The sequence below is a fragment of the Protopterus annectens genome, chromosome 2.part1, assembly GCF_019279795.1.
Source record: "Protopterus annectens isolate FY-2018-M chromosome 2.part1, PAN1.0, whole genome shotgun sequence".
Lineage (NCBI taxonomy): Eukaryota > Metazoa > Chordata > Ceratodontiformes > Protopteridae > Protopterus > Protopterus annectens.
Genome location: NC_056729.1, coordinates 69711356 through 69737332, shown reverse-complemented (window position 1 = coordinate 69737332; position 25977 = coordinate 69711356). Strand labels below are relative to the sequence as shown.

General features: G+C 41.4%; 1 protein-coding gene across 2 annotated transcripts in view; it reads left to right on the top strand.

Moving 5' to 3' along the window:
- The window catches only part of NCAPG2 (non-SMC condensin II complex subunit G2), a 1874483-nt gene that overhangs the window by 440756 nt on the left and 1407750 nt on the right, over window positions 1-25977 (top strand). For both annotated transcript variants that reach the window (XM_044062031.1, XM_044062030.1), the window contains exon 7: window positions 7539-7633. In XM_044062031.1, the coding sequence (XP_043917966.1) occupies window positions 7539-7633 (95 nt within the window). The remainder of the gene's footprint in view (window positions 1-7538; window positions 7634-25977) is intronic.

Here is a 25977-nt window from a genome sequence, read left to right as displayed (position 1 = left end):
AGGGAGATTGTCTCATAAAAGAGAAAAGGATAGCTAATACACACAGTACAATTTCCCTTAAGTGCACACAGTGTTCACAGTCACTCTGGGGCAGGTTGCTCCCTTGCTCACCAGGTCCCCAATAAGACTCCCCACTGGCACAGCTATAGAGTCCGGGTCTGTCCCTAACTGGGCAAGCTAAAACCTCCAGTACCCTCTCTGTCCAACCAGTGCTTCGTGTCCTGCCAAGTAGCTGACACAACACACACACACTTTGAGATAAGTATTTACACAACTTCACAGACACTCCTGGGAAAGGATGACACAGATTCTCCAATTGTGTGCCCCTTTACCCAGACTATATGGTAGTAATTACTGCCACTACCCAGTTAATATTCGCTACTAAAAGGCCCTTAAAGGGTGTCCAATTATTACTGTGCAATATTAATATCCAATGGTAGTATGACTAACAGTCGTGGCTTACTTTAGAGTGGCCTATTACAATAATCTGTATAAATATGCAATGTACTCTAGAGCTTATCTCTACACATCAGCCACGGGTAGAAGGTTTTAAAAATATTTAATAATAAATAATTAAAACACAAGATAAAACTACTACACCACAGAGATATCCAAGAGTTCAGAGATCACACAGAAACTTAAAATAATATAGTAGAACAGGTCTGATTTCAATGAAAAATACGTAATTAATCTTTACTAGCTTTAACTATTCCTACAAGAAATCACAGTGCTAAAACTTACATGTAAGCATAAGGCAGAGTGCTTTTATGTTAGATATCCAAAGTCGGAATGCTTCCTGTCTCTTGTGAGAAATAGTATTTAAACATTACTAACAAAGATGTCTCTAAGGCCCTTCCCAAATTACATCATTTCTGACACTTAAGTTTTCCCAGTATTCATATTGCATCATCTTAACACCTGGTCTGAGGTCTCAGGTCACAAACTGCATTATTTAGCAATCTAACACCTGCACAGAAACGTACAACAATAGAAGCCATTTCACATGTATATTCTAACAGAAACTAGAGCAATAAAGCACATTCCACATCTAAATTCTGGTCATAAACTTTAGCCTTAAAACAATGGGCATGAAATCTTCATCCAGCTGCACTGGAGCTGAATTCTAACATGAAGGGTACAACATGCTTCACTGGGCCAGTAGAGTGCAATGTTGACATATTTTGCAGTTCCACATTTCACAATATTCTTTTACATTCAAGAAAACATGCCTGTACATTATATTTATTTACAGATGCCATAATTATATATCAAATTCTATTTGACTAGGCTGGCAGCCTTCACCCATCTCTCCCCAATCATTGCAAAGACAATTACTACATGAAAGCAAAATTAATGTAATTTTGCCCCCCCCCCCAGCCATTCCAGTCTCCCATTACATGGCTATTCCCCCACTTCTCCCCATTTGCCATAAACGCTGTTCAAAACTGTCAATGTGCAAACTTTTTTCTTTTCATTTATTACAGATATTTGGATTTAATTTAAAACTTTTATTTCAAATTTTATAGCACAGTCGGAGACATTTGCTAAACAAAGCAGTACAGTCTCGCAATGAAAACAGACTTGGCATTAAAAGTCTCTGCCTTTGAAACTCACATTCACTGAATCAGCATTCAAACCCACATTCGAAGAAAATGCATCTGGCCAGTGGCGGATTAAGATTAACTTTGGGCAGTTTTCATATCAGTCAATGTGACGATGTTAGAGGCTGCTGCTAACAAACAACTTTATATTTCAGAGTGCATGTTCACCCATAAGTCCTACAACATTCCACTAGTATTAAAAAAAATAAATTAAATATGTCTCTTGCCAAACAAAAGTAATTAAAATAATGTAATTATTAACATATATCTCTAATTTCTAACCTAAGCATCAAGTGTATCTTAGCAAGTACTACAAATCAAGTCTGGAAAGGACCAATTGATCTCCACACACCACGTGCAAAGCAGAATCCAACAGATCTACAATAATAATAAAAAGGAGGACAGCTAGAGAACATTACTTAGCAGCTATCAAATCTTCCTTAGCCCTCATCACTTGCAAGGGAAAGACCACACATCAAACAGAAATTAAAGGGTAATTCCCAACAAATTATTAGGTCATATGCTTTTTTGCACCTGCTATCACAAATAAATCGAAAGAACTTGTCACCCAATAAATACTAACCACACCCAGGTTCATACACATGTTATAAACTAGTTGCCTTCCAAGCAGTTAATTCACTTGGTCTGCAAACATATATCAGCAAGAGTTAGTTTCCTTTCCTGCAACATCACTTGCATAATCTTCAAGTACTACAAGCAGTGTTTCTGCTAAGTTCTTACTTTTTACAGGCATAGCTCTCAACTTTCCATCTCCAAAATGAGGAACAGCAGTCCCGTAATGTGGAACAAATGGGCAAAATGTGGAACATGTAATAATGGCTTACTAACAACTTCAACTAGAAGCTCACAGTTAAATGTGCTATTGTACTTACAAAAAGTTTTAAGGCTGTAGATATACAAAAGAGATGGACTAACAAAAGCCATAAGACAAAGGACCAGAGTAAGCAAACAGATCTTGACATTCTGTCAGGATATATAAGCTAATTTTGAGCATTTATGTTTGGGCTGCTGCAAGCAGAGAAATCATGACCTTTGACTTGTTTTTTTTTTAATTCAGACTGTCCCCATTTTTGGGGTGGCACAGTAGACCGCATTTGTCGTCTCACAGCAAGAGGTTCTCTGGTTCGATTCTCATCTAGGCTGCCTCCTCTGAAGAGTCTACATGTCCTCCCTGTGTTCATGTGGGTTTCTCCTGGGTGCTCCAGTTTCCTCCCACATTCCAATGACATGCAATAGTATTGAATAGTACTCTAAACTGGCCATAGTTGAGAGTGTGTGTGGTATGTAAGAAAAACGGCGTTGAGGCTAACCACCTGGCAATGTGAACCTTGGCTCTAGAATAGCAGTTTAGTGTTAACTACTCCACCCTAAAGAATGCAGGCATCTTTTTTTTAATTTTTATTTTTATAGGAGTGCTATTCAACCCCGTTCATTAACTGTTGCTGCAGCAACTAAACTGCATCTTCTTATCTTCTTTGCCCCAACAACTGCAGCATTGAATCAGCTTCAAAAGCCCCTTCTGTCAATAGGGCATACACCACTCGGTCAAGGATCTAACTTTCTAAACTCTGAATCCAGGACAAATCCAGAATGAATCCGGGACATTCATACTCCTCACCTGTCCAAATTTTCTCAGAATGTACAGATTTTTGCCTCATATTTTTGGTCTAGTCCTCCTACAATTTTTGGTTTTCTGAGAGGTCACTGAGGATTGAAGTAATGACATGCATTTGATTTTCCATCAGAAAAATGCATGCATGCAAACATAAACCCTGTTGTTTTACTGACTTTCTAAGTTTATAAGAGCAATATTTTAATTGCATCCCTATATTTGGGCCATTAGCTCTTAGGCTTTGAGAGGTATGGGGAAATATTAATATCAAGCTGAGACATTGACAGAATAACAGAAATTTAATATTCATTTTCTGAAATAAAAGATACGTACAACTATTGTCATTATTTACTAAGTGTTTGTTTGTGTCTTTCAGCTTTTCCCAGTTAGGGGTCGCCACAGCGGAGCTCCGGTCCGCTAATGATTGGTAGTGGATTTTTACATACCGGGTTACCAGCCCTGACGCACAACCTTCATCGAAGGCACGCCCCATTCACGTATGCCTCCACACAGAAGGCGCTCTAGCTGAGAATCGAACGGGACAACGTCTTGCTATGAGGCAATTCACCTAATTTCTCCAAACGTCATCAGTTTTAGAAGAGATTGAGGGATCAAGTTAGAATTTGAGTCAAATTCAGGGGTAGTTGAGAGGTATGGTCTGGATGTCACACTAGCAGCTAGAGATCATGGCAGAAAACACAAGGAAATCATTTGATTTTTGCGCGTTAATTTAAATGACTTTACATTATTCTAACTAAGATGCAGCTTAGTTACATTTCCTGGTTTTAAAACCTCTTTTTTGAGTAATGGGGGGGTTAGAGAAGACCACATTAAATATCTGCACATATAATGTTGAACAAAAAATTAGAAGAGGCAGTCGTGCAATTCTTCCCAACAGTTAATATTACATATTCTGCATTCAGAACACTCAGGCTAACATTCGCGCCTCTTTGGGGATCTTCTGTATGTGACCTCAAGGCTAACATTCGCATAAGCCCCCTATCATCTTATGAATATTCAGTTAAGAAAATTGTATTGGTAACCCAGGAACACTCCTAACAGGAAGGAGTTGTAAGTAGAATAAAAACTGAACATCAGAACCAGACAGCTCACAATACACAAAATCATCTAACGGCAGAATGAAGATGGTTTGTTCTGCTTGAGATACTAGGACACATCACTTTAATAAAGCGAGACCCACTAACTGCTTATATGTAACCAAGGTGCTTTGCTGTTATACATACCGATTTTCCAAATACTTATGGTAGGTTAATGCCCCTTCTTAAATTTAAATTGCCACTTCGAGAACAAAGTAGACATTTATTTTTGCCAGACCAAGATTTAAACAGGCTATAGATGAGAAGGCATGTACAGGACTTCCTCTTTGGAACCTTCTGTCCTCAAATGTGAAAAACAGCACCTCGACCTGTTTTGTCAAAAGTTTCAAAGACTTCCCACCTCCTTCAAGAATCTAAGCACATGTGCTTCCAAGATACTAGCTAAATAAATGCATAAAATAAAGCAACTCTAGCTGAGACAGTATGATTAAAATTCTTATCTTAGTTTATGCTGACTGTTATTCCATTTAAGCTGGGAACACCACTGTTGTACCCTTATTTAGCTGTTAGCAAACTTTAATCAAGTTCATCCTTCCAGTGCCAACACTACAATCTCGGGCTTTGAACACTAGTCAAGCTAAGGCTTCTAAGCTAAGAAATATAAAAAACCCCCCAAAACAAACAAACAAAAAAAAAAGCAGACTACCATTCAAAATCCGCTGTGATTGTCAAACATAAATTAAATTAAACATAGTACTCCAAGCGGACAGCTAGAAGCAAAGGCGCTAAGGTGGTGTTCCTACCTTTCCTTTGCTGTTTTCGTGACCCACAGTTCCAGCGCACAATAGAGAACCACAGCATAGACACACAACCTTCTTCCCTAACAGTAGAGTATGGATAACAGGAATACGTTGGCACTTTCACATTTATAGGACAGACTTCCCGTGTGCAAGTCCTATGATAATGAAAGGGCCTACAGCGGGATTTTTTTTTTTTATATTAACAAGCTTTCCACCATTGCTGACTTTTTTCCTGCGTACCCCTAACCAACCAAGCATGTACCTTGGGTTGGTAATAGCTCCCTTAGACTATTGTCCGACTGGGCAGTCTTTTCTGAGGTCTGTGCATGTGGACGTCACATTTATGGCCCGTGGTTTATGGCCCTGCGTGTGACTTCCCACGCATCTGACAGCAACCATACTTGAGCTTTGGTAGAGGAAGGACGTTCGGGTCTCCTGAGTCGGAGGATACCTCATGTGAAAATACTGCAACATGGAAGAGAACGACATCTATGGTTATGGTAAGATTTTATACAACTAATCTTTCCTTCATTTCACAGTGTTTGGACTACCTTGGTGACCAACTTGTGCAGTGAACTGAGACTAGTAGTAGTAGTATACTCTGTATATTTGTGCAACATCAAATAGTATATTGCTTAATGTCAATAAGAGCCGTGTTTATTTTGCATAGTTGAACATTATTTGTACTTGGTTAATGGTCACATTTTGTCATCAACTTATCATGCTTGGAAATTGAGGTCATGGTGGACAAATGCCTAGACTTTGAGATCAGTTTAAATGCTGTTATTAGACAAGTTATTTGGTTATCAAGGATGTATTGCAATCAGTTATTTCTAAGCACCTTAAAGTTTTGCTTACTTTCTTTGGTCAGACCTGGTATGGCATATGGTTACTCCTTTTGTGTATATAGCATTAAAATCCTTGGGAATTGGAGAAATTTCTAAAGTTTTGCACAACAACTTTTGTGATCCAAAGCTGTGTACTTTTTTCATAGATTACAGAAAACTTTAGTTCAACTCCAAGTGCGAAAGGTTTTTTTTTTTTTAAGAGGTGCCATGTTAGTGGTCTTTATTTAAGCATGAGTTGGCAAGTACCTTGGATATTACAATCGAGCAGTATTTTATCTGCAACGAAGAGGAAAACCTGATGGCTGAAATTCCTAAATTCAACAATAATATAAGATTTTTTTTCACCACTTGAGGCCAACAGTTATGAAATTAATTGCTTCTTGAGTCTTGGGCTGCATTTGTACCCAGTTTTAAATATCAGAATTACTGGGCATGTGATTGGGTAGACAATCCTGATTTTGAGTGGAGTCAGTGGTATTAGATGACCTATACTTATAAAAACACTACAAAACCAACTTAAAACTGAAGACTCAAACAAACTCCACTGGCAGTGATGAATATCCACAGACAAAAAATTAATTTTTATGTACTTTTGTTCTTTAATTGCATTAGAACTTTATCAGAAAAAGTCACCCACATCTCTGCCAAGTGTGATGTAAGCCATTGCAAGTTTTTATTGGTCTGATTGGATCATCTGACCTTTTTGGAGGGTTATTTAAATTGTTTTGATTCAGTTTTTTCTGATGACCTATACCTGATGACCTATACTTGGTTCTGAGATTGAGCCCATCCCATTGTTTTGTTGTACCACTGAATGCAGAATATTTCAAGAAAACTGAAAACTTTGAAACTTGGTAGGTGTCTGTGTGTGTGTGTGTGTGTGTGTGTCTGTGTGTGTGTGTGTCTGTGTGTGTGTGTGTCTGTGTGTGTGTGTGTGTGTGTGTGTGTGTGTGTGTGTGTGTGTGTCTGTGTGTGTGTGTCTGTGTGTGTGTGTCTGTGTGTGTGTGTTAAGATGATTTTTGAGGGGAAATGTAACTTTTATCCTTGTCATTTTTTACCTTTTAGTGTTCAGCCCCAGAATATAGTTTCTTAATGGAGATGAGAAGGATTCCAAGCCCAAATTAGATACGTTTTAAATCAAGTAATTTGAAAAGCAACCAGAGCAACATTTTCCATCTGATACAGAGCCAGATTGCTAAATTAACTTTTGATTCTGTTTACCATGTTTGCACCTTTGTTGATTAGATTTATGTTTCCCTAGTAAGAAAACTTTGGCCATTCTTTGATTTGGGTTTGAGTGCCATCCTTATTTCTCATTCTTTCTAAATGCCACATGTTGTACATCTCATTTCCTTAATGTTCACGTTGGCACATTTTGTTTAAATGTGTATTACAAAAAATGACATGTTGGAACTTAGTATGCAGTGTATATTATTAATTCATATTTTATATAATTTCATTTAGTCATTTGCTTGCTAGAAAGGTTTGTTTCAGCAAAATCATTAACTGGGTAAGGTGGCATTGAAAATGTGTTATGCTGTTTGTCAGTGTGGCATTTTAGTAATACGTGTTTACTTTTATTTTGTTTCTGTCACCAGGGAAGAAGATTTCTAAGCTTTTTGTTTAGCTGGAATATTCATTTCATAAAGATGATCCATGACACCATCAAAAACCAGATGCTGTGCTTTCCAAAGTATGTATCTAAAGCTTGACGTATCTACAAAGAGTTGTACATCTTTTTGGATTTGCATTAATATGGTGCCAATCTCTGGCTTTTTATATGACATTGGGCGGACTGTCCTGGTATGACATGCTCTGTTAATCCAGCTTCTGTGTGAGAAAATGAGGGTCCTCTTTGTAGCAAGACTAGACACTGTGAGGAAGATTCTTTACGTTTAGCTATTAATTGCACTGCCCAGTCCCTGCTGGCTAGATCTAAAGCAGTAATCCTCTCTTCCCATGCAAATTATGCTTATTACATTTTCAGAAACCTTTTCAGAACTGCAGCACATTTTCTTATATTTAGCATTTGATCCTCCTGCACTGTGCCTTAGGTCACCATTTTGGTCATTACTGTAACTGTATTGCCGAGCTGTAAAGTAGTTGAGCATTTTTTGTAGGTACTTAAAATATTCTCAAAATTAGCATTTATTAAAATTTTCAGATTACCATTTTTGGCTATTAATATTGCTTATTTTAAGCTCTTGTTGTACCTGTGGCTATGGATAAAGACAAAAACTCAGGTTCCGTAAGAGCAGTAAGTATGGGACAAGAGTTCTCTTCAAGAAACAGACAAGTGTATTGCATGCCAGGGTGTGTGACACTTGGAAGCTAATTGCTATAAGTCTGGATTGAAAGCCTTGCAGGAAATATGCAACAAGTTTATTTTGAAAGGTTTGTTATCTTTGACTGTGTCTTTGAAACCCAGAAAGGAGGAGAGAAAGCTGGAAGATGATAGGGATGCTAAGATCATCAGGTAGGTCTTCCTTTAAATGTACTGAAAGTTTCTCTTCTTAAAGATTCTCCCACCACTAGGGCTTCACATGAGCAATCTTCTGTTGCAGGTGTATCTCATTTGTATTCATTGTTTCCCATCCTTTATTCTAGAGAAGTTAATAGTTTCTCCACAGAAAAGGAGGAGTTTTAAGTACTTGAAGTACAGACCTCTCTCTTCCCTGACTGTAAATTTTTCCATGTCTTTTCATAGTCTCTCACTTCTCATAGTTTGGGAGAAGATAAAGGCCAACTTGTTAAATAACTAACTAACTAAGGTGGGCATTCTTTTTCCTCCCCCAATATCCAGGGAAGCAGGAGATGACCTCCCTACCTTCTACCTCTGTTGCTTCTTTCCTGGGATCTCAGTAGCAGGAGCTTTTATGTTGATGATGTCCTGCCATATTCCCTGACCAGGGTAGCCCAACATCCGGCCCGTATACCAAAGCTTTAGAATTTTTAAGGACATTGTATGTCACACACATGCTCACCTACTCACGGCATAGGGCATAAAGGTGACATACGTACACGTCTTCATTTATGCGGGTTTTCAGATAAGTGCCTTGTTGGGGTTTTCTTTTTATCTTTTTCTTTTGGTTGTGAGTTTACATGTCATGCAGAAACTAAATGTCAGTGTGGGAGACAAATTCGGCATAAAGACCATCATGAGCAGTGTTTGATCTAGTGTTGTCCTTTTCATTCTTCCTCAATATATGGGTTATGGCTCCAACCTCTAATCTGACTCTGCCAGATTCTGCAGTACTTTGGATCCAACTCTTGATTTCCTCCCTCTACCATAATAATAATACCAAAGTCCATCCCCAGTACTTCAGATCATGTTTGCTGCCATCTCGCACAGACATGAATCCTCTCTTCTTCCTGCTTAATTACTGTATTATATAGTACTCTCCCCCTTAGTTTTACAGGTTTTCTTTCGTTAGTGTGCCCTACCTTCAATAAGGCAATTCTTTTTTATGTACCATTGTTGGTACCATTTTCTTATCTATCCATTTTCTTTTTCTTACCCAGTTTGGTAGGGTATTCTTTACTACCATTGCTGGTAGTCCTTTAATGTACCTTTTAGTAGTTATATATATATATATATATATATATATATATATATATATATATATATATATATATATATATATATATATATATATAATGTGTATGTGTGTGTGTGTGTGTGTATATATATATATATATATATATATATATATATATATATATATATATTTTTTTTTTCTGATCTTCTCTAGTGTTCAGTTATTGTTAAAATACCTGGCTGAAAAGCCTTCAGTGTTTAAAAAAATGCAATTCCTGTGGGCACACAATTCTGAATTTGGATGCTCACAGGGAGTGTGTGTATTGTGTACGATCAGCACATCTGGATACGAACTGTACCGTTTGTGCCATGTTTAACTTGTGGGCTATTGCAGACAGGAGGAATAAGTTAGTCATCAAAGGATTATTACCTCCTTCATCTTCCTCTTTCGGGGCTCAAACCTCCAGTAAATTGTCTAAGGCTCTGTTGGAGCATAGGAAGCTATCTCCATCTAAGTCTCTGAAGACATCATCGTCCTCATAGTCTCCACAAAAAATACTAAAAATCATTGGATCCAGCTTCGGATCTGAAGTCTTCATATCTGATAGATCGGATTTTCTTTTTTATTCCTCCTCACAAAGAGGTGCCTGATCTGACATCGGATCCGAATCGCCCACTTTCCCACACTTAAGATCCAAGGTTCGAGCTCCTCTCCCTACCTGCAATGCTCAATGCCTTCCTCAACTCCCCAGATCTTGTTTGTCACACGTTGCGACCAGACATTGTTCCAGTCTCTGGCTAGTGTTGGAGATGTGTGAATCATTCAAAAGATATTTCTTTACTTAGCTTTTATTGTTGTTATAATTAGTTCTTTCTTCTGTATCTTTGCCTCCTACTAGTTAGCAAGTGTCAGGGACTTTAGGTCTCCTTTTCTCTTGCTCCATCCTCTCCTTTCTCGTGCTGTTGGTACTTTCTCAAAACAAAATCGTTCTAGTCAGGTTAAAAATTTTATTGTGTTAAAAGTTAAAGCTTGGACCCTAAGATTTAGTTTTATAGTAACAGGAGCAAACCACTAGTATGAAAGTTAATCCAGTGGAAATCCAGACAGCAAATAGTTGAACAAAGAACCACTGGAGCACATGAACTGCTAGTCTAGACCAGGAAACACTTCAATGAAACGTAAGTAAAAACACTTTTGCCTTCATTCTTTTTCAGGCTTAGCACACTATTGTTGTGTCAACAAACTTATTTATAGAGTAATGTCATAAACACATGCTTTATGACATTCAACAGGCAAAGTTTTTAAGGAGACAGTGCTATTCAAATCTGGCGATATATGTGGAGCTAGGCACAAAATCCAATAAAATTCATCTAACTCAGTCTGATGTGCAATATTTCCACCACAAGCTGAAGTAATAGTAATACACAAAATTAGAAACTTAAAAACATGAGCAGAACCTTTGTCCTTTTGTTTCTCTTTATGTCAGATAGATGTTTACTTATCCAATCTTTAAATTTCTTGCCCACATAGAAGGACTACTACTTCAAAATCCAACAGACCCAACAGCAAAACACACAAAAATTCTGGTCAGGAATCAACAAACTGCTCCATCCGGGACAGTCCAAAACACCTACCCCCTCTAACTTAACTCAAAATTCTCCCAACCAAATTGCTGACACTTTTAATACATTTTTCTCTGAAACTGTCCAATCCCTAGCAAATACCATGCCACCTGTTATCACCACAGAGTCACCCTCACTAACCAATTTTCCCCAGACATTTCATCTCCAGCCCATTCCTACATCTCTCATACACTCCTACTTAAACTTAAACCATGTACACCATCAGGTGACCTCCTCCCAGCTGAATACCTGCAAATTGCAGCTGGAGTACTTGCCTACCCTATTTCCATCTTAATAAACAGAACCATTACTGAATCTTACATCCCATCTCTCTGGAAAGTCTCACATATTATCCCTTTGCATAAGGGAGGTAACTCAAATGAACTCTCAAAGTTACGCCCCATAGCCCTTCTCTTTCCCTTAGCAAAAATTATGGAGAGATGTATTCACTGTCAACTACTGCATCATCTCCTCCAAAATAACCTATTAGTGGACTGCCAGAATGGTTTCAGGCCATTCCACAGTACTACAACTGCACTCCTATCCTTTACTGACTGCATTAATAAAAATCTAAATAGTAACCTGCTTACTTCAGCTCTCTGTATAGACCTCTCTATGGCCTTTGATATGGTTAACCACTAATTATTGCCAGATATACTTAAATCACTTTCAGTTGATTCTCAAGCAGTAAAATGGTTCCAATCCTAACTTGAAAATAGACAACAAGCAGTCCTTTGGGACAATAACTTATCCTCTCAGCTCCCGATCACCCTTTGGGTCCCACAAGGATCTATTCTGGGACCACTATTTTTCACTATTTTCATTAATGATCTGAAAACCTCCCTTCCCCAAACTACCTGCATACAATATGCAGACGATTCGACACTGATCTGTGCCGCATCCTCTCCGGCGGAACTCTAAACCAGTACACAAAAAATCGGTTCTATCAACGATGTCTCCTCCTGAACCCCAAAAAAACTAAATTATTATTTTTACTCCCACACAAGTCCCCTACTATCAGTTTCATAGTTACATCAAATTGTACAGAAATTGCTCCCGACACTACCACCAAACTCCTGGATGTAACAATAGATAATAATCTTAACTTTGACACACACATTAATTTAACCATTAAATCAGTTAATAGAAAACTTGGATTCCTTTATAGATTCAAGCCCTTTCTCACAGCCTCAGCCAAGATTACTACTGCCCAAACTCACCTAATTTCCACCCTTCTCTACACCTCCCCCATCTATACTAACCTATCCAAAAGCAATCTAAATAAACTGGCAACCTCTTATAACAACATAGCCAGATTTGCCACCGGTGCCCCATTTTAAACCCACCATTGCCAAAATCTTAAACTTCTAGGATGGCTGGAAGTACAAAACTAGCTACTTTTCCAGCAACTCACATTTTTCCACAAGATCTTAAATCATCCCACAAATACTCCCATACTCTGTAACCTCTTCAGTACTTATAAAAATCTTCCTACCCTACGATCTGCTAAGAAGTTACAAGTAGCCACTGTAAAATCCAACACCAAATCCGGGGACTGCCTGTTTTCTAACTCTGTTGGTAATAATTGGAACAAACTTCCAAGCGAACTAACATCCCTTACATCCACCCATCTTTTCAAGAACCAGTTAAGAATCTTCATAAAATCCCAATGGCTATGCCCATGCACCAATCCTGACCGATACCATCTCCCCTTGCCTTAACACTTTCTCAACTAAAACATTTATTTTCTGATACTTTTCTCTCCTCTACTAGCTTTGTTGGGAGCAAAAAAAAAATGTTTGGTTTATCCCCTATACTATGCTGTGTAAATCCATGGACATAAAATGTTTTTTGTGCTCCAAATGTCCAATAAAAAAGGTCTCCTATGTGTAACTTTATAACTGCTGCTACAACATATGTTAATCGGTTACATACTTACGTAATTGTATTCTTCTATTTTTGGACTCTCTGTATAATATTTTTTCTGGGAGCTTTTCTCCTCGGGCCTCTACTGAAAATGGACATCTTTACAGTTAGACTAGCCCGGTCAACAAATGTAAAATAAAAAAATAAGTAAATAAGGATGTAACAGGAGTACTAGGTACTAAACTTTACAAGAAACCAGCAAAAAAGAATTCATATCTGCATAGGAGCAGTATGCACCCTCAGTATATGTTCAAAAATATTAAGAATCAATTTACTAGAGTTACCAGCCTGAATACCTCTGAGACTATAATTATGCAGCTTAATGATGCTTTTTCTCACTTTAATGACAAGGGTTACAAAAATAGCGAGTTAAAGATGTTTACAGTGATATTTATTTAAGACAAACTAAAACTAGACCCACTTTTTCTAAATCTGACACTATAAATATGGATTTAGCTAACAGACGTTCTAGGGTTAGATGCATGCTTACTTACAATGCCAACACTAATAAGGTTAAAGATATTAAGAAATATTGGCATATTCTAAGAGATGTTCCTGAACTTAAAGTGCTTTCTGATATACCAACTTTTGGCCGCAAGAAAAGTCAGAATTTGAAAAACAGGGTCTATATTAGAACATTGAAGTTTCAGAACTTCAAATGTTCTAATATCAACTCCTATTAAGCGAAAACTGGTAACATCGAAAATTCAGAACAGCAAATTTTTTCTTAAGGAAAAAATTTGCTGTTCCAAAACACACAACACAAACACACCAAACAAACAACAAATGTTAAGTTGTCAATCTCGCCTTCATTCTTGCTTGATGGGTTTTTAGCTCGAGAACTCCTTTTACCAGCTCGAGGCAGCCCCATATCCCATGATGCAAGGCAGGAAGTACCCAGATCGAGGTCTTCTCTTTACCAGCTCCTGGTAAGTAATTCACATTTGTGACATTTAAGCCCCTTTTTAGTTAAAAACTAATTTGTTTTGATAGTTTAACTTTAAATTTAACTTTTCTGACAGAATTCCCTGTCTCTTTTAATTTTTTTAGTCAGTTAGTTTCCTATTCCATCCCCCTGTTAGGGTGTGTGTGTTGGTGTTTTTACTAAATACCTTTTGGTATTTGTTTAATTTAATTGGACTGGTGTGTGTGTGTTGTGTTAAGGCACCATGTCTAAAGAGAGGGTTTCAGGTTTTAAGTGTGACTCGTGCTGTCAGAAGATGTCTCTGACAGACGGTCACACTTCTTGCCTACTGTTTGGGCCCTCTTCACCTGCAGGACTCCTGTGCTATTTCTCACTCCTTCAGTCAGAGAGAACTGCAGGAGAGACGGAATAAGTTGATTCTCAGGTGTCGTCTTAAGCGGAGGGCTCTTCGGCTAAGTCGGCTCAAAATCAACTAAATCTGCCAAGACCCAGGCTTCTGTTTCTAAGCCTGTGGCCTCGGCTCCGACGCTGGAGCCGATTCTGGATCCATTTTCTAAGCTTTCGCGCGCCGATGGCTATCGGTGCGATCTGACCACTGTGGTGTCGGTTCCAACCGCTCCCACACCCACGCGGGTATCGGCATCGGTGTCGGCTTGGTGGCTGTATCGGCTCCGGCTGGAGCGATACATCGACGTTCTGCCGGCTCCGATCGGTACCGACAGGATCAGTAATATCGGCTCCGATGGCCCATTCCAGGAAGAGGTGGTCTCCTTCCTTGGGCCTCGCCTCTTCTATCGGAGCCATCGGAGCCGATCTTCAAGGTCATCCAGGTTGTCAGATCATGACCTAGAGAGAGTGGTCAGTAGATTGCTCAAGTCACAGGTACTGGCCCAAATGCTTCACAGTCCGTCTCACCAGACGACTGTTGGTCCACACCCCGTTACAGTTCCTCCTTCAACTCTACCCCAGAGCTTGGAGTTGGAGTCTTCGGGCTTGGTTACTGCTACGGCTGGAGGACGGATACCCCCTTCTGTTCCTTCAGCCCCTACTCTTATCTCCTCTTCCTTAGAGGGATTCGTGGTCGGGCTTCCATGGTCTCCTCCGAGGGTGAGTGGCATCGGACCCTTGTCCGAACCCGCTCTTCCCCTTGGAGCCTCGGCCTTGGTGAGCTCGGCTCCGACATCTGCCTCGGAGACTTCCTTTCGTGGCCCCTGGGTTCCTAGCTCGGGCCTCTCGGACCTGCCTGGGAGGGAGCATTCGAGGTGATGAAGAGTGTACTGGCCACTAGTATCAGTCAGCAGTCTCTTCCCGTAGCTCCTCCCTCTATTGTACCTGTTGACATCTCTGCCACTTCTCTTGCTACAGGACCCAGAGATCCTCCGCCTCAGGTTTCCCCATTGGGAATTTCCCCTCTTCCGAGGATTCTCCTGATGTTTGGAGATCCTCCTAGGAAGAGGACTTGGAAGCATGTAGACTGATACTGACTTTGATGAGTCAGAGGGATCCCCTAGATCCCCTCTGAGGATGTCTCCTTCTCAGACATCCTAGAACTTCTGAAACAGAGGGAAACTGGCCCACCAACAATCCCTCTGAGGATGAGTCAGTATACCTAGAGGCGTTTGGATCTCGGCCCTCCACCTCCTGGGTGTCTCCCTTATGCAGGTTATTGCTCGAAGGCGTGGACAGCTCCTGACTCTGTAGAGCCAGTCCCTAGGAGGCCTTCTAAATTTATAACTGCCCCTAGTGACAAACAATTCCTTACCAAGGGTGTCCCGCTGATGCCATGGTGGTGGCCACCAAAAGGAACTTGCAGATCCTTCTGTGCCCGTCCATCCTCCTAATAAGGACTCTAGGACCATGGATAGGTACGGCAGCGGATGTTTTCCTCAGCGACCTTTGCTATGCTGAATTATCTTTGTCACTTCACCAGACTCCAGAGATATCCTGAAGGAGCTGGGAGAAGTAGTTCAGGATCCTACAGCTGCAGGGGCCCAAGAAAGATTGCGAACCCTCAATTCCATTGCTAACTCCTCCATTATCTTACGCTGCTGATGGGCACAGGTGTGGCTCTTAGACGCCAAGCCTGGATGCGGCTATGTGATTTTGCGGATCCCTTTAAGGCGTCCTTCACAAATTCTCCCTTTGATGGGTCAGCCTTGTTTGCCCCTCAGGTGAAGGAAACCTTGACCAGGTGTGAGCAGGACGGCAAGACTCTTTCTGCTGTTGGAGACCGTATTTCCACCCCTTCTAGGCCTTATCCCAAAGGACAGAAGGGTGGGAAGATGTGGTTCCGTAAATCCCAAGGAGTCATTCACGTGGTCAGTTTACCCCTAGAGGCAGAGGGGTAACAACAACAGACGCCTAGAGGCAGAGGGGTCCAAGAACCAGGGCAACAGGGAGTCTCTTCCTGAGAAGCCCTTTCAGCATCCCTGAGGTGTTGCCCGGCTGTCCCTCCTTGGAGGCAGTCGGGAAGATTATCACTGTACCCAGAAGCCTGGCATTCCCTCACTCAAGACAGATGGGTACAGTCGATCATATCCAAGGGTTACATAATTCCTTTCGAGGAAAGTCCCTTCCCTCAAATTCCCTTCCAGATGTACCACCGGTCTAAGGGACATTGCAGAGTCAGAAATCAAAACTACTGCAAAAAGAGCCATTCAGCCAGTTACAATAGACCATTCAGAGCCGGAATCTACTCAAGGTTCTTTTGGTCCCCAAAAGACGGGAGACTGGAGACCAATATTGGATCTCAGCAGACTCAACAAGTCTGTCAGGAAGACAAGATTCAATGGTCACTCTTCAGTCAATTCTGCCCTTCTTACAGAAGGACAACTGGATGTGCTCAATAGATCTTCAGGATTATCACATCAAAATTCACAGACGCTCCAGGAGATTTCTCCGCGCTGGGGTCCAGTCATTTCCAGTTCAGAGCCCTGCCCTTTGGTCTCACTACAGCCCCCAGAGTGTTCACCAAATGCATGGCAGTGGTCACGGCTCACCTGAGACGTCAAGGATTCCAGGTGTTTCCGTATCTCGACGACTGGCTCCTGTCAGCCACCACCAGGCATCAGCTTATACAAGCCAGGGATTACACAATAGACCTTTGTTCTCATTTAGGCATCTCAATCAACTTCGAAAAGTCATCCTTATCACCCTGCCAGTCTATTACCTTCATAGGCGCAAACTTAGACACTGTTCGGATGTCAGCTACCCTTACAGAACAAAGAGTTTCAGACATTCAGACTCATGTCAGGATCATTCTGGCCAGCAAGAAAGTACAGGCCAGAATGGTTCTAAAGGTATTAGGTCTCATGGCTGCGGCCATTACTCTTCTTCCCTGGCTCGATTCTACATGCGCCTCCTTCAGTGGATGCTGTTCACACAGTGGTCATACCAGCAACTCCCAATGCGTCACCAGATTCTGGTGACACAGACATGCAAACAACATCTTGCTTGGTGGATCACATCGTCTCAGGTTCACCAAGGCAGGTGCTTTGTACCCCCGTCCCGATAGCCACTGTCACCACGGATGCCTCCCTGATCGGGTGGGGGTCATTATCAGGGCAGGATGGTTCATTACCATCTGCACATAAATGTCCTGGAGATGAGAGCAGTGCTTTTAACGTTGCAAGCCCTCAACGACTTTCTTCCCGTAGGGACAATTGCAGTCCACACAGACAACATGTCTGTAGTTTGGTATATCAACAAACAGGGCGGAACCAAGTCCTACCCCTTGTGTCAGACTTTGGCAATGGGCGATCTCCTCTCATCGGTTTCTGGTAGCACCTGGGAAAACCAACATTATAGCGGACAGATTGAGCAGAGCTATCCTCATGCCTCACGTGGTCTCAAGCAATCTATAGCGGAAGAGATTTTTCTGGAATCCCAAAACAGCAAATGTCCAGACTTCTTCAGCCTCTTCCCTCTATCAGGCCATCCCCAGAGGCTGACCCAGGATTGGCCCGAGGGACTTCTTTATGGCTTCCCTCCATTTCCTCTGATCCCTCAGGTGATCCAGAAAGCTACCGCTTTGAGAGCCAAATTGATTCTCATTGCCCTTACTGGCCTCGACAAGTTTGGTTCTGGACCCAGTGCCAGATCTACTGATTCACCAACAATTCCTTCTCTCAACCTCACAGCATGGTTGCTCCACTTCCGCCCTCAGCCAGGCTTCCTTTGATCTCTAACCCAGTTAGAGATATCATAGTAACTTCACTAAAATCCTCTACCAGGAGGATTTACACAATTTCTCTTATTGAGCTAAGGCCCAAAATATTGATCCTTTCACTGCCCCTGTTCACGCAGTTCTGGACTCCTTAGCAGAGATTTTTTATGCAGGCCTCTCTTCTTCAACAGTCAGAGTTCAGTTGGCTGCTATTTCTAATTTTCATGTATATTATGTCCCATAGACTCTGCAGGGCCTTCTTGAAAGGAATTTTCCTACGTGGGATCTAAATTTGGTGCTGACATCATTGTGAAATATCTTTCGAACTTCATGCTCTTTCAGTTCACCCCCTATTTGATTTTTCACAAAGACAGAGTATCTTTGAGAACTAATCCATCCTTTTACCTAAAACAATCTGAATCAATCCATTGATCTCCCGTATTCTTTCCTAACTATTCAGATAGAGCTGAACTCAGATATTATTTGGACAGAACAAAAATTTAGAAAATCTGATCAACTTTTTGTTTCCTATGCGGATAATAAAAAGGCCTTCCTGTTTCTAAAGTGACTTTGTCCAGATGGCTTTCTTGTCATCACTGAAATTTATACGATCAGGGGAAAACAGCTGTGCTCAGCTAGACTGCCTTTGGACACTTTTGTTTCCCATTACAAATTGGACTTGGCCTCCAGGGACAGAGCCAGTTTTGGCTCTACAGTCCTCAAGAGTTTGTTCCATTGAGCCACCCAGGATAGAGGTGCTACCCTGGCCTGGACAGACCAGACCATTCAGACCTGGTCCTTTTTCCATCTGTAAGTTTCTTCTTCCTTTGGGAAGTTTTTTGTTTATGCTTGGTGTTATTGCCCTTTTGTCAACAAACGAGATCTGGGTACTTCCTGCCTTGCATCATGGGATATGGGGCTGCCTCAAGACAACTAACATGGAACGTTATGGTAGGTACATAACTTCTTATTCACACACATGCACCTAAAATCTTACATCTAACTTTACACTAAACTGTACATACACCACTATCTACCCCCAAACCCTAACCCTAAGGTCCGTCACTGTTGCACACACACCTCACCCGCGCCCTAACCGTAACTCACCTACCCTGCCCTAACCCTCACGTCCACACATTCGCACACTTACCTGAACTTGACCCATAACTTTCCACTACAGTGCTGAAAATAGCAAAGCGACAGGAACGGACAACCAAATTCCTTCCCTAGGAAAGAATTTGGTTTTCTGTAACTTTGCTATTTTCAGCTTTCGCTGACTAGCAGTCGATATTGGAACATTCGAAGTTCTGAAACTTCAATGTTCTAATATAGACCCGAAAAACAAGCTATGCTATAAAGAACAAAGAATGGTTAACAAGTTAAACCATTCTAAGAAGAAATGTACTTTTAAATGTGGTAGATGCAGGTGCTTTGCCAGTATTTTTTAAGCTGTAACCTCTTTAAACATCCAGTTACCTCCATGGTATTTAAGTTACACAATTATGGTAATTGTAATACCAGTAATGTAGTTTACCTTGTCTTATGCCAAAAATGCACTGCATTCTATATGGGCAAAACAAAACAAATCAGAAATATAAAGAACGAATAAGTAAACATCTATTTGACATAGAAAGAGAAATTATTACTAATGCTCTTTATAGACACCAAAATGACTGCTCACAATTTTAACTTTGTGATTTTGTGTGTTGCTGATAGTTCAGCTCATGGTGTAAATGTACATCAGACAGAATTAGATGAATTGTATTGGATTTTACGCCTAGCTGTACATATATTGCCAGGTTTGCCTAGTACTGGCTCTTCAAACCCTTTGCTTTTTGAACGTCAAAAACATGTGTAATTAATTATGACATCACTATATAAATGAATTTGTTGATGCACCATTTCTGTACTAAGCCTGAGGAAGCCTGATGGCCAAAGTGTTTTACTTGCGTTTCGTTAAATTATACTTTGTCTAGACTAGTAGTTTGTGTGTTCCAGTGGTTCTTTGTTCTACTAAGATTTAGTTTTATAGCTAGCTTTGCTGTTCGCTAGGCAAGTTAAAGTTTATAGTGTTACAAGTTTAGAAGTTCGAGCTTAAGAATTAGTGTAATAGCAGGTACTGTTTGATAAGTGTCCTGCTGTGACAGAGAATCTTACTGGGTTCAAGAGATGCACTTTTTTGTGGGCACAAGATCCCCAACTTGAATTCCCACAAGAAGTGCTTCTATTGTGTGGGTCCAGACCATTTAGACATTGAATGTCAGGTGTGTGTGGCGTTCAGCCCTCGTGCTCTGGCTGATCGCTGTGACAAGCTCATTCTGAGGGACTTGTTGCCCGTGTCTGCCTCTTCTGGGTTGAAGCCCCTCTAAAGCATGCTAGCTCCAAGTGCTCCCACTGTGCTTCTTTGGAGGAGTCAGAGCAAGTCAGGCAAAAGGCTAAGGTCTCAGATCAGTCCCCTGTTGGGCCAAGTACCTCCTACAAACGCTTGGATCTGTAGAGTTCTTCAGATTAGACTGAGTCAACTCTGAAGGTCTGGAAGCCAGATTTGGATCTGAAAGGATTATCAGATCTGTCATCTTCAGCTCCAAGCACCTGTAAGACCTCAGAGCCCATTTTTAATTCAGGATCCCCCGTACCTGGTACCTTTTCCTCGGATCCCAGGATTTCAGATCCGGTGGTTAGGTGCCTGATGTCAACCTTCCAGGTTGAACAGGTGTCCCTTGCGATTCCTTTGAAGATCCTACAAACCCCTAACAAATCAAGACGTACTTTCTCTGCATCTTCCAGGTCTTTCCGAAGCTTCACCAAGGCCGACAGGGACAGGATGATGCGGAAGTTCAAGGTGCAGATCCAGAAGGGGATGTTGCCATCTCAGATCCATAAGTGGTCTTCCTCCATCCATTTAGAATCCTTTTTCAATATGAACTTGGTTTTGGGACCCCAGAGAGAGTCTATGCTAGATCCAAGGAAGTCTCCTCCTTTGATTCCGACAGTTTCCCTGACTGGCACTACTCCATTTTTGTTGGATCAGAGTGGATCCTGGGGAAGCAGAACAGTTTGACCCCAGGCAATTTCACCCCAGTGCAATTGTGTACACTTTCATATTGAAATTTACATTTATTGTCTGTGGAAAAGTTAGTGGACAGTTTGACCCTGGACGATTTGACCCCAGTTATACAGAAAAAGTTTAGTTTTATAAAAGCATTTTATTATTGTTTAATATTTCCATCATGAATTTTTTTCTTGGGAATTTAGTATATTATTTAACTTTTTAATAAATTTATTTTTAGCATTTTATTTAATTTGTAAATATAATTAATTTGATAGTTTTTAACTGGTTATCCTTGAAATGCATTTTGTCCACTTAATTTCCTCAGCTCCCCTCCCTCCTTCCCCTTTCCTGTTATCTTCTGCAGTGACCTGATGGATCTTTGGAACCTGTAGTTCCTGTTTTGAGCCCTGGTTTAATTTTTGTTCTCTTCCGCTATTTATATATTAAGACCTTTAAGGCATCAAATTCGATCTGAGGTATTAGGGATGGACTAGCGCATTATGGGTGGAGGGAAGCTCCAGAATTGGTTCTGAAGACTGTAGTATGCGGCTGATTCAGATCCATAACTCATAAGTTGAGGACGAATAAAAATGGAGAACACAGATGCATAGTTATGTTGAGTACATGACTCTTAATTTTTGTTTGGGTGCTTCTCACGACCATACTTTGTGCTCAGTTTGTCAAGCGTTTTTCCTAAGACCCTTTGTAGCCTTCTGTCCTCCTTGTCCATCTACCTAGAGAACTAACGTCTTAAGTTGTTGGCGCAGGATGCGGTAGCGGAATCATCCGTTCTCGAGGGTCACCTGCCTACTAAGAAGACGACCAAAAATGTCAGGTCGGATTCAGCTGCTGTACTGCTTCCCTTAGACGTCTCTCTTGAGGCTGGTGAAAGCCTAGAGGATTTTCCTGTTCTGTTGGATTCCTCAGCAGCAAACTTTTTGGAGACTGGCATGGATCTGGCTTCTCATACGTCCTTGGAGGCTCCGCAGATATCTGTTGCAGATGTTGAGGGGGAATGTAGGCTGATAATATCTGAGGGACCTTGGGGTGTGCCACACATTCTTGTTTGGGAGGAGATTTCCACAACGTTGATTGTCGGCAAGGGTCTGAACCTCCTAAGGTCATTAGGGATGATGTCCCTTTGAAAAAGAAGCAGTATGTCTTAGCTCTTCTTTTTCAGGCCTATCGGGTTATCTCTGACCTTCCTGAGTCTGAGAGGAAGGATGTTCTTCGTGTTTCACTGTTGCAGTCATTACATTCGGGTAATCTGCTGGCAGGTTGCCCTCAGTCAGCCTGATTAACAAAGTCTTGGGTCCTGCATCGGTTCTTGTCCCTTCTTCCATGACGTCAGGTCGTCAGGTGTATAAAACATGCAGCCTTCGCCATTACATCAGTCTTTCTTGCTGTGCGGTGCCCGAAGCAGAAGCAGTTTGCAAGTGCCGGTTGGCCAACTCCTGAAATTTTTGTTTTAGAGTTTCAGAACTGAAGTCCTCAACTAAAAGCTAAGTACCCCGTTGGGGAAACTTTTTCTTGCTCCTTACCAATGTCAGTAAAAGTTAATAATTGCATTACTTGTGGAAAGCAAGTACCTCATAAGGATTTTCATTTGTACTGTATTCCTTGCCTAGGCCCTGACCACAACGCGCCTTGTCAGTTTTGTGCTAAATTTAATCAATGCACGATTAAAAGTCAGTATATTTTTGCTTCTAAATATTTTGGCTCGATTCAACTATCCAGAAATGTCATCTGTTAGCAATCCGACTACCGGAATACCTAAAAAAAATGCAAAGAAAGAGACAGACTGTCGAGGTCCAAAACCGATGATGACACTTCTCCTAAGCCAGTTGCCAGTTCGCCGGTACTCAGTGAGGCGCTTTCACAGCCCCTGATACCCACTACTTCTGATTCACAGGCCTCTACTGAGACCCATTCGGAGTCCAGTATGCCGCGAGATGCTTCAATTATGGAACCCGTGGATGTCTCTACCTTAGATGAGTCCAGAGCCGCTGTGCAGGCACTGGCTTCTGAGGGTGTTTTCAGGCCTACAGATTTGTATATTAGATCGACACCATCTTCAAAACTAAGGCCAAAATCTAAATCTATGCCTGAAAAAACAACGCCTGGGCCACATGTGCAGGCCCCTATGCCTAAAAAACAAATGATCAAAATGGCTGCAGATTTAATTACTCTGATCAGGTGTAGCCAACCCCCTCTTTCTAAAAGGCCTAGGCAAGACATTGATTATGAATCTTCTGAACAGGATTCTATTTCTTTTGACTCTTCTAATGAACAGGATTTGTCTATTCCATGAGGACTCTGATGCGGAGTATTGCATCCCATCTGCCTCTCCCCCTGAGGATTTTTCTTTTGGGGAAACTTGACATGCCTTAAGGGAACATTTCCACTGGGAAAGTCAGGATTTCTCTGAATCTAAAGAGACTTGGGGATTTTCTTCTACTTCCTCAGCATAGGCCTTTGACTATACCTCTTGTTCTAGACATTGTTGATGAAGTATTTTCAGAATCTGGTATGACTCCTGATTCTCTGACTCCGACTGCTTGTAAGCCAGACCGATACTACAGGGTTCCTGACTCCCACAAATTCCTTTTCAAAAACCCTATTGCTGATCCTGAAACCATTTCTCAGGGTCCCAAGGGCATTAAGGCCTCTACTGCCAAATATCCTATTCTGATGGAGACTCCATGGCGCTGGATAGATGGGGTAACAATGTTTACATGTCTGCAACCTTGGCAATCAGGGCTTTAAACTGTCAATTTCATATGCTTAAATATCAACAGCATATCATGGGACTACTTAAACAGAAAACTATGTTAATCTCTGACTGTGTGGAAAATAAAGAATTGCAGGATTTATTGCGTTCAGCTGAACAAGTTGAAACACATACTTTGTAATGTGGTTTTGATTCCTTGGAGGCCTCTTGCAGGGCTGCTGTAACTGGATCTGTGATAAGAAGGCATGCTTGGCTCAGAGCAAACTCTGCCTGACCATGGTAAAGCAAAATTGTTGGATGCTCCTTTACAACAGGGCCGTCTCTTTGGTAATAAGGCTAAAGAAGTGTTAAAAAAGATGGAAGACAAAGCTAAATCCATGCAAACTGTGAAAGATTTCTTACAAGTGCAACCTTCGAGATTTAGTAGGCACTAGCCTAGTAAGAATTGGTCCTTTCCAGTCCCCTCGAGAGCCGCTCGGGTCAAATCAAGACATTCCAAAGGCTCTAGGTTTCAGTCACAAGGAACTTTTAGAACAAAACAATGGGGTGCCTCCACCTCCAAATCTGGAGGCAACAAGGCACCTCCCTATGGTAAGCAGTCTCAATGACGCCCCTCTACAGTCACCAAGCACTTACCTCTTAGCCGGCCCTTTGGGGGGAAAACTAGCACTTCATGCACGAAACTGGCAACTTATTACCCAGGACAAATGGGTTTTAAATAGTGTCCCAGGGATACAGATTTCACTTCCACACATTGCCAATCCCAAACGGATGGCCAGATCTGCCCCCCAAATCAGTGGGCAGATGCCCAGAAACAACTTCTGTCCCTCATGAACATGGGGGCTATTCAACCAGTACCAGAAGAGGAAAAGGGACAAAGTTTCTATTCCAGACTTTTCCTGGTACCCAGAAAAGACAAATCATGCCGTCCAATTCTGGACTTATCCACTCTAAACACATTTTTGGACATTCCAAAATTCAAGATGCTGACTCTTCAACAGTTACTACCTATGTTAGGCAAAGATGCCTGGTTGGTAACTCTAGACTTAAGAGGCTTACCTGCTTATCCCAATCAGGGAATCTTGCAGAAGATACCTCCGCTTCAAAGCAGGCTACTTGCATTACCAGTTCTCTGCACTGCCCTTTAGCTTATCTACTGTGCTTTGGGTCTTCACAAAGTGCCTGGCACCAGTAATTGCATTTCTCAGGCAAAGAAATATTCAAATATATCCATACCTGGATGATTGTCTAATTCAGGCAGAAAACAAGGACATTCTTCTAAAGCATCTGGCGTTTGTATAAAGGGTTCTAACTTGTCTAGGGTACACCATAAACGAAAAGAAATCACAACCGGTACCCTCTCAAAAAATTACATTCCTGGGTGCAAGCTTGAATGCAACTGCCCAGATGACTTTATGCCAGAAAAGCAAATTCAATTGATGACTTACTTCAAACAGGTGGCCACAAAAACCCAGCTATCTGCAAGACAAATTCTGCAGGCCTTGGGGTTCATGGCCTCCTGCATTCTTCTAATTCCATATGCAAGACTGCATATGAGGAAACTTCAGTGGTACTTAAACAGTTTATGGAGTCAACATTGTCACAGCCTGGAAGCAATGATTCCTACTATACCTTGCCTGCAACTAGAGTTCATGTGGTGGGAAGAGGCCTGCCCCCAAAACAAGGGACTACCATATACTCCACCCTCTGCCGCCCAAACCCTAACAACAGACGCATCAGACTATGCTTGGGGGGGGGGGCTCATCTGGCAGGGTAGTGCATTCAGGGCAAATGGAGCCCAAATCAAATGCACCTACATATCAATCAGAAAGAGATGCTAGCTGTACAGAATGCTCTGACAGCCTTCAAGGACTACCTTCATCCAGGACAACTAATGATAAAGACAGACAGCACCACAGTTATGTGGTACATAAACAAGTGGGGGGGTACACATTCCTACCCCCTTTGCAGACTAGCCATGGCATTGTGGAACACGGCCTTGACCTATCAAATACAACTACAAGCTCAATTCCTGCCAGGACAGCTAAATACTCTGGCAGACGAACTAAGCAGAAAT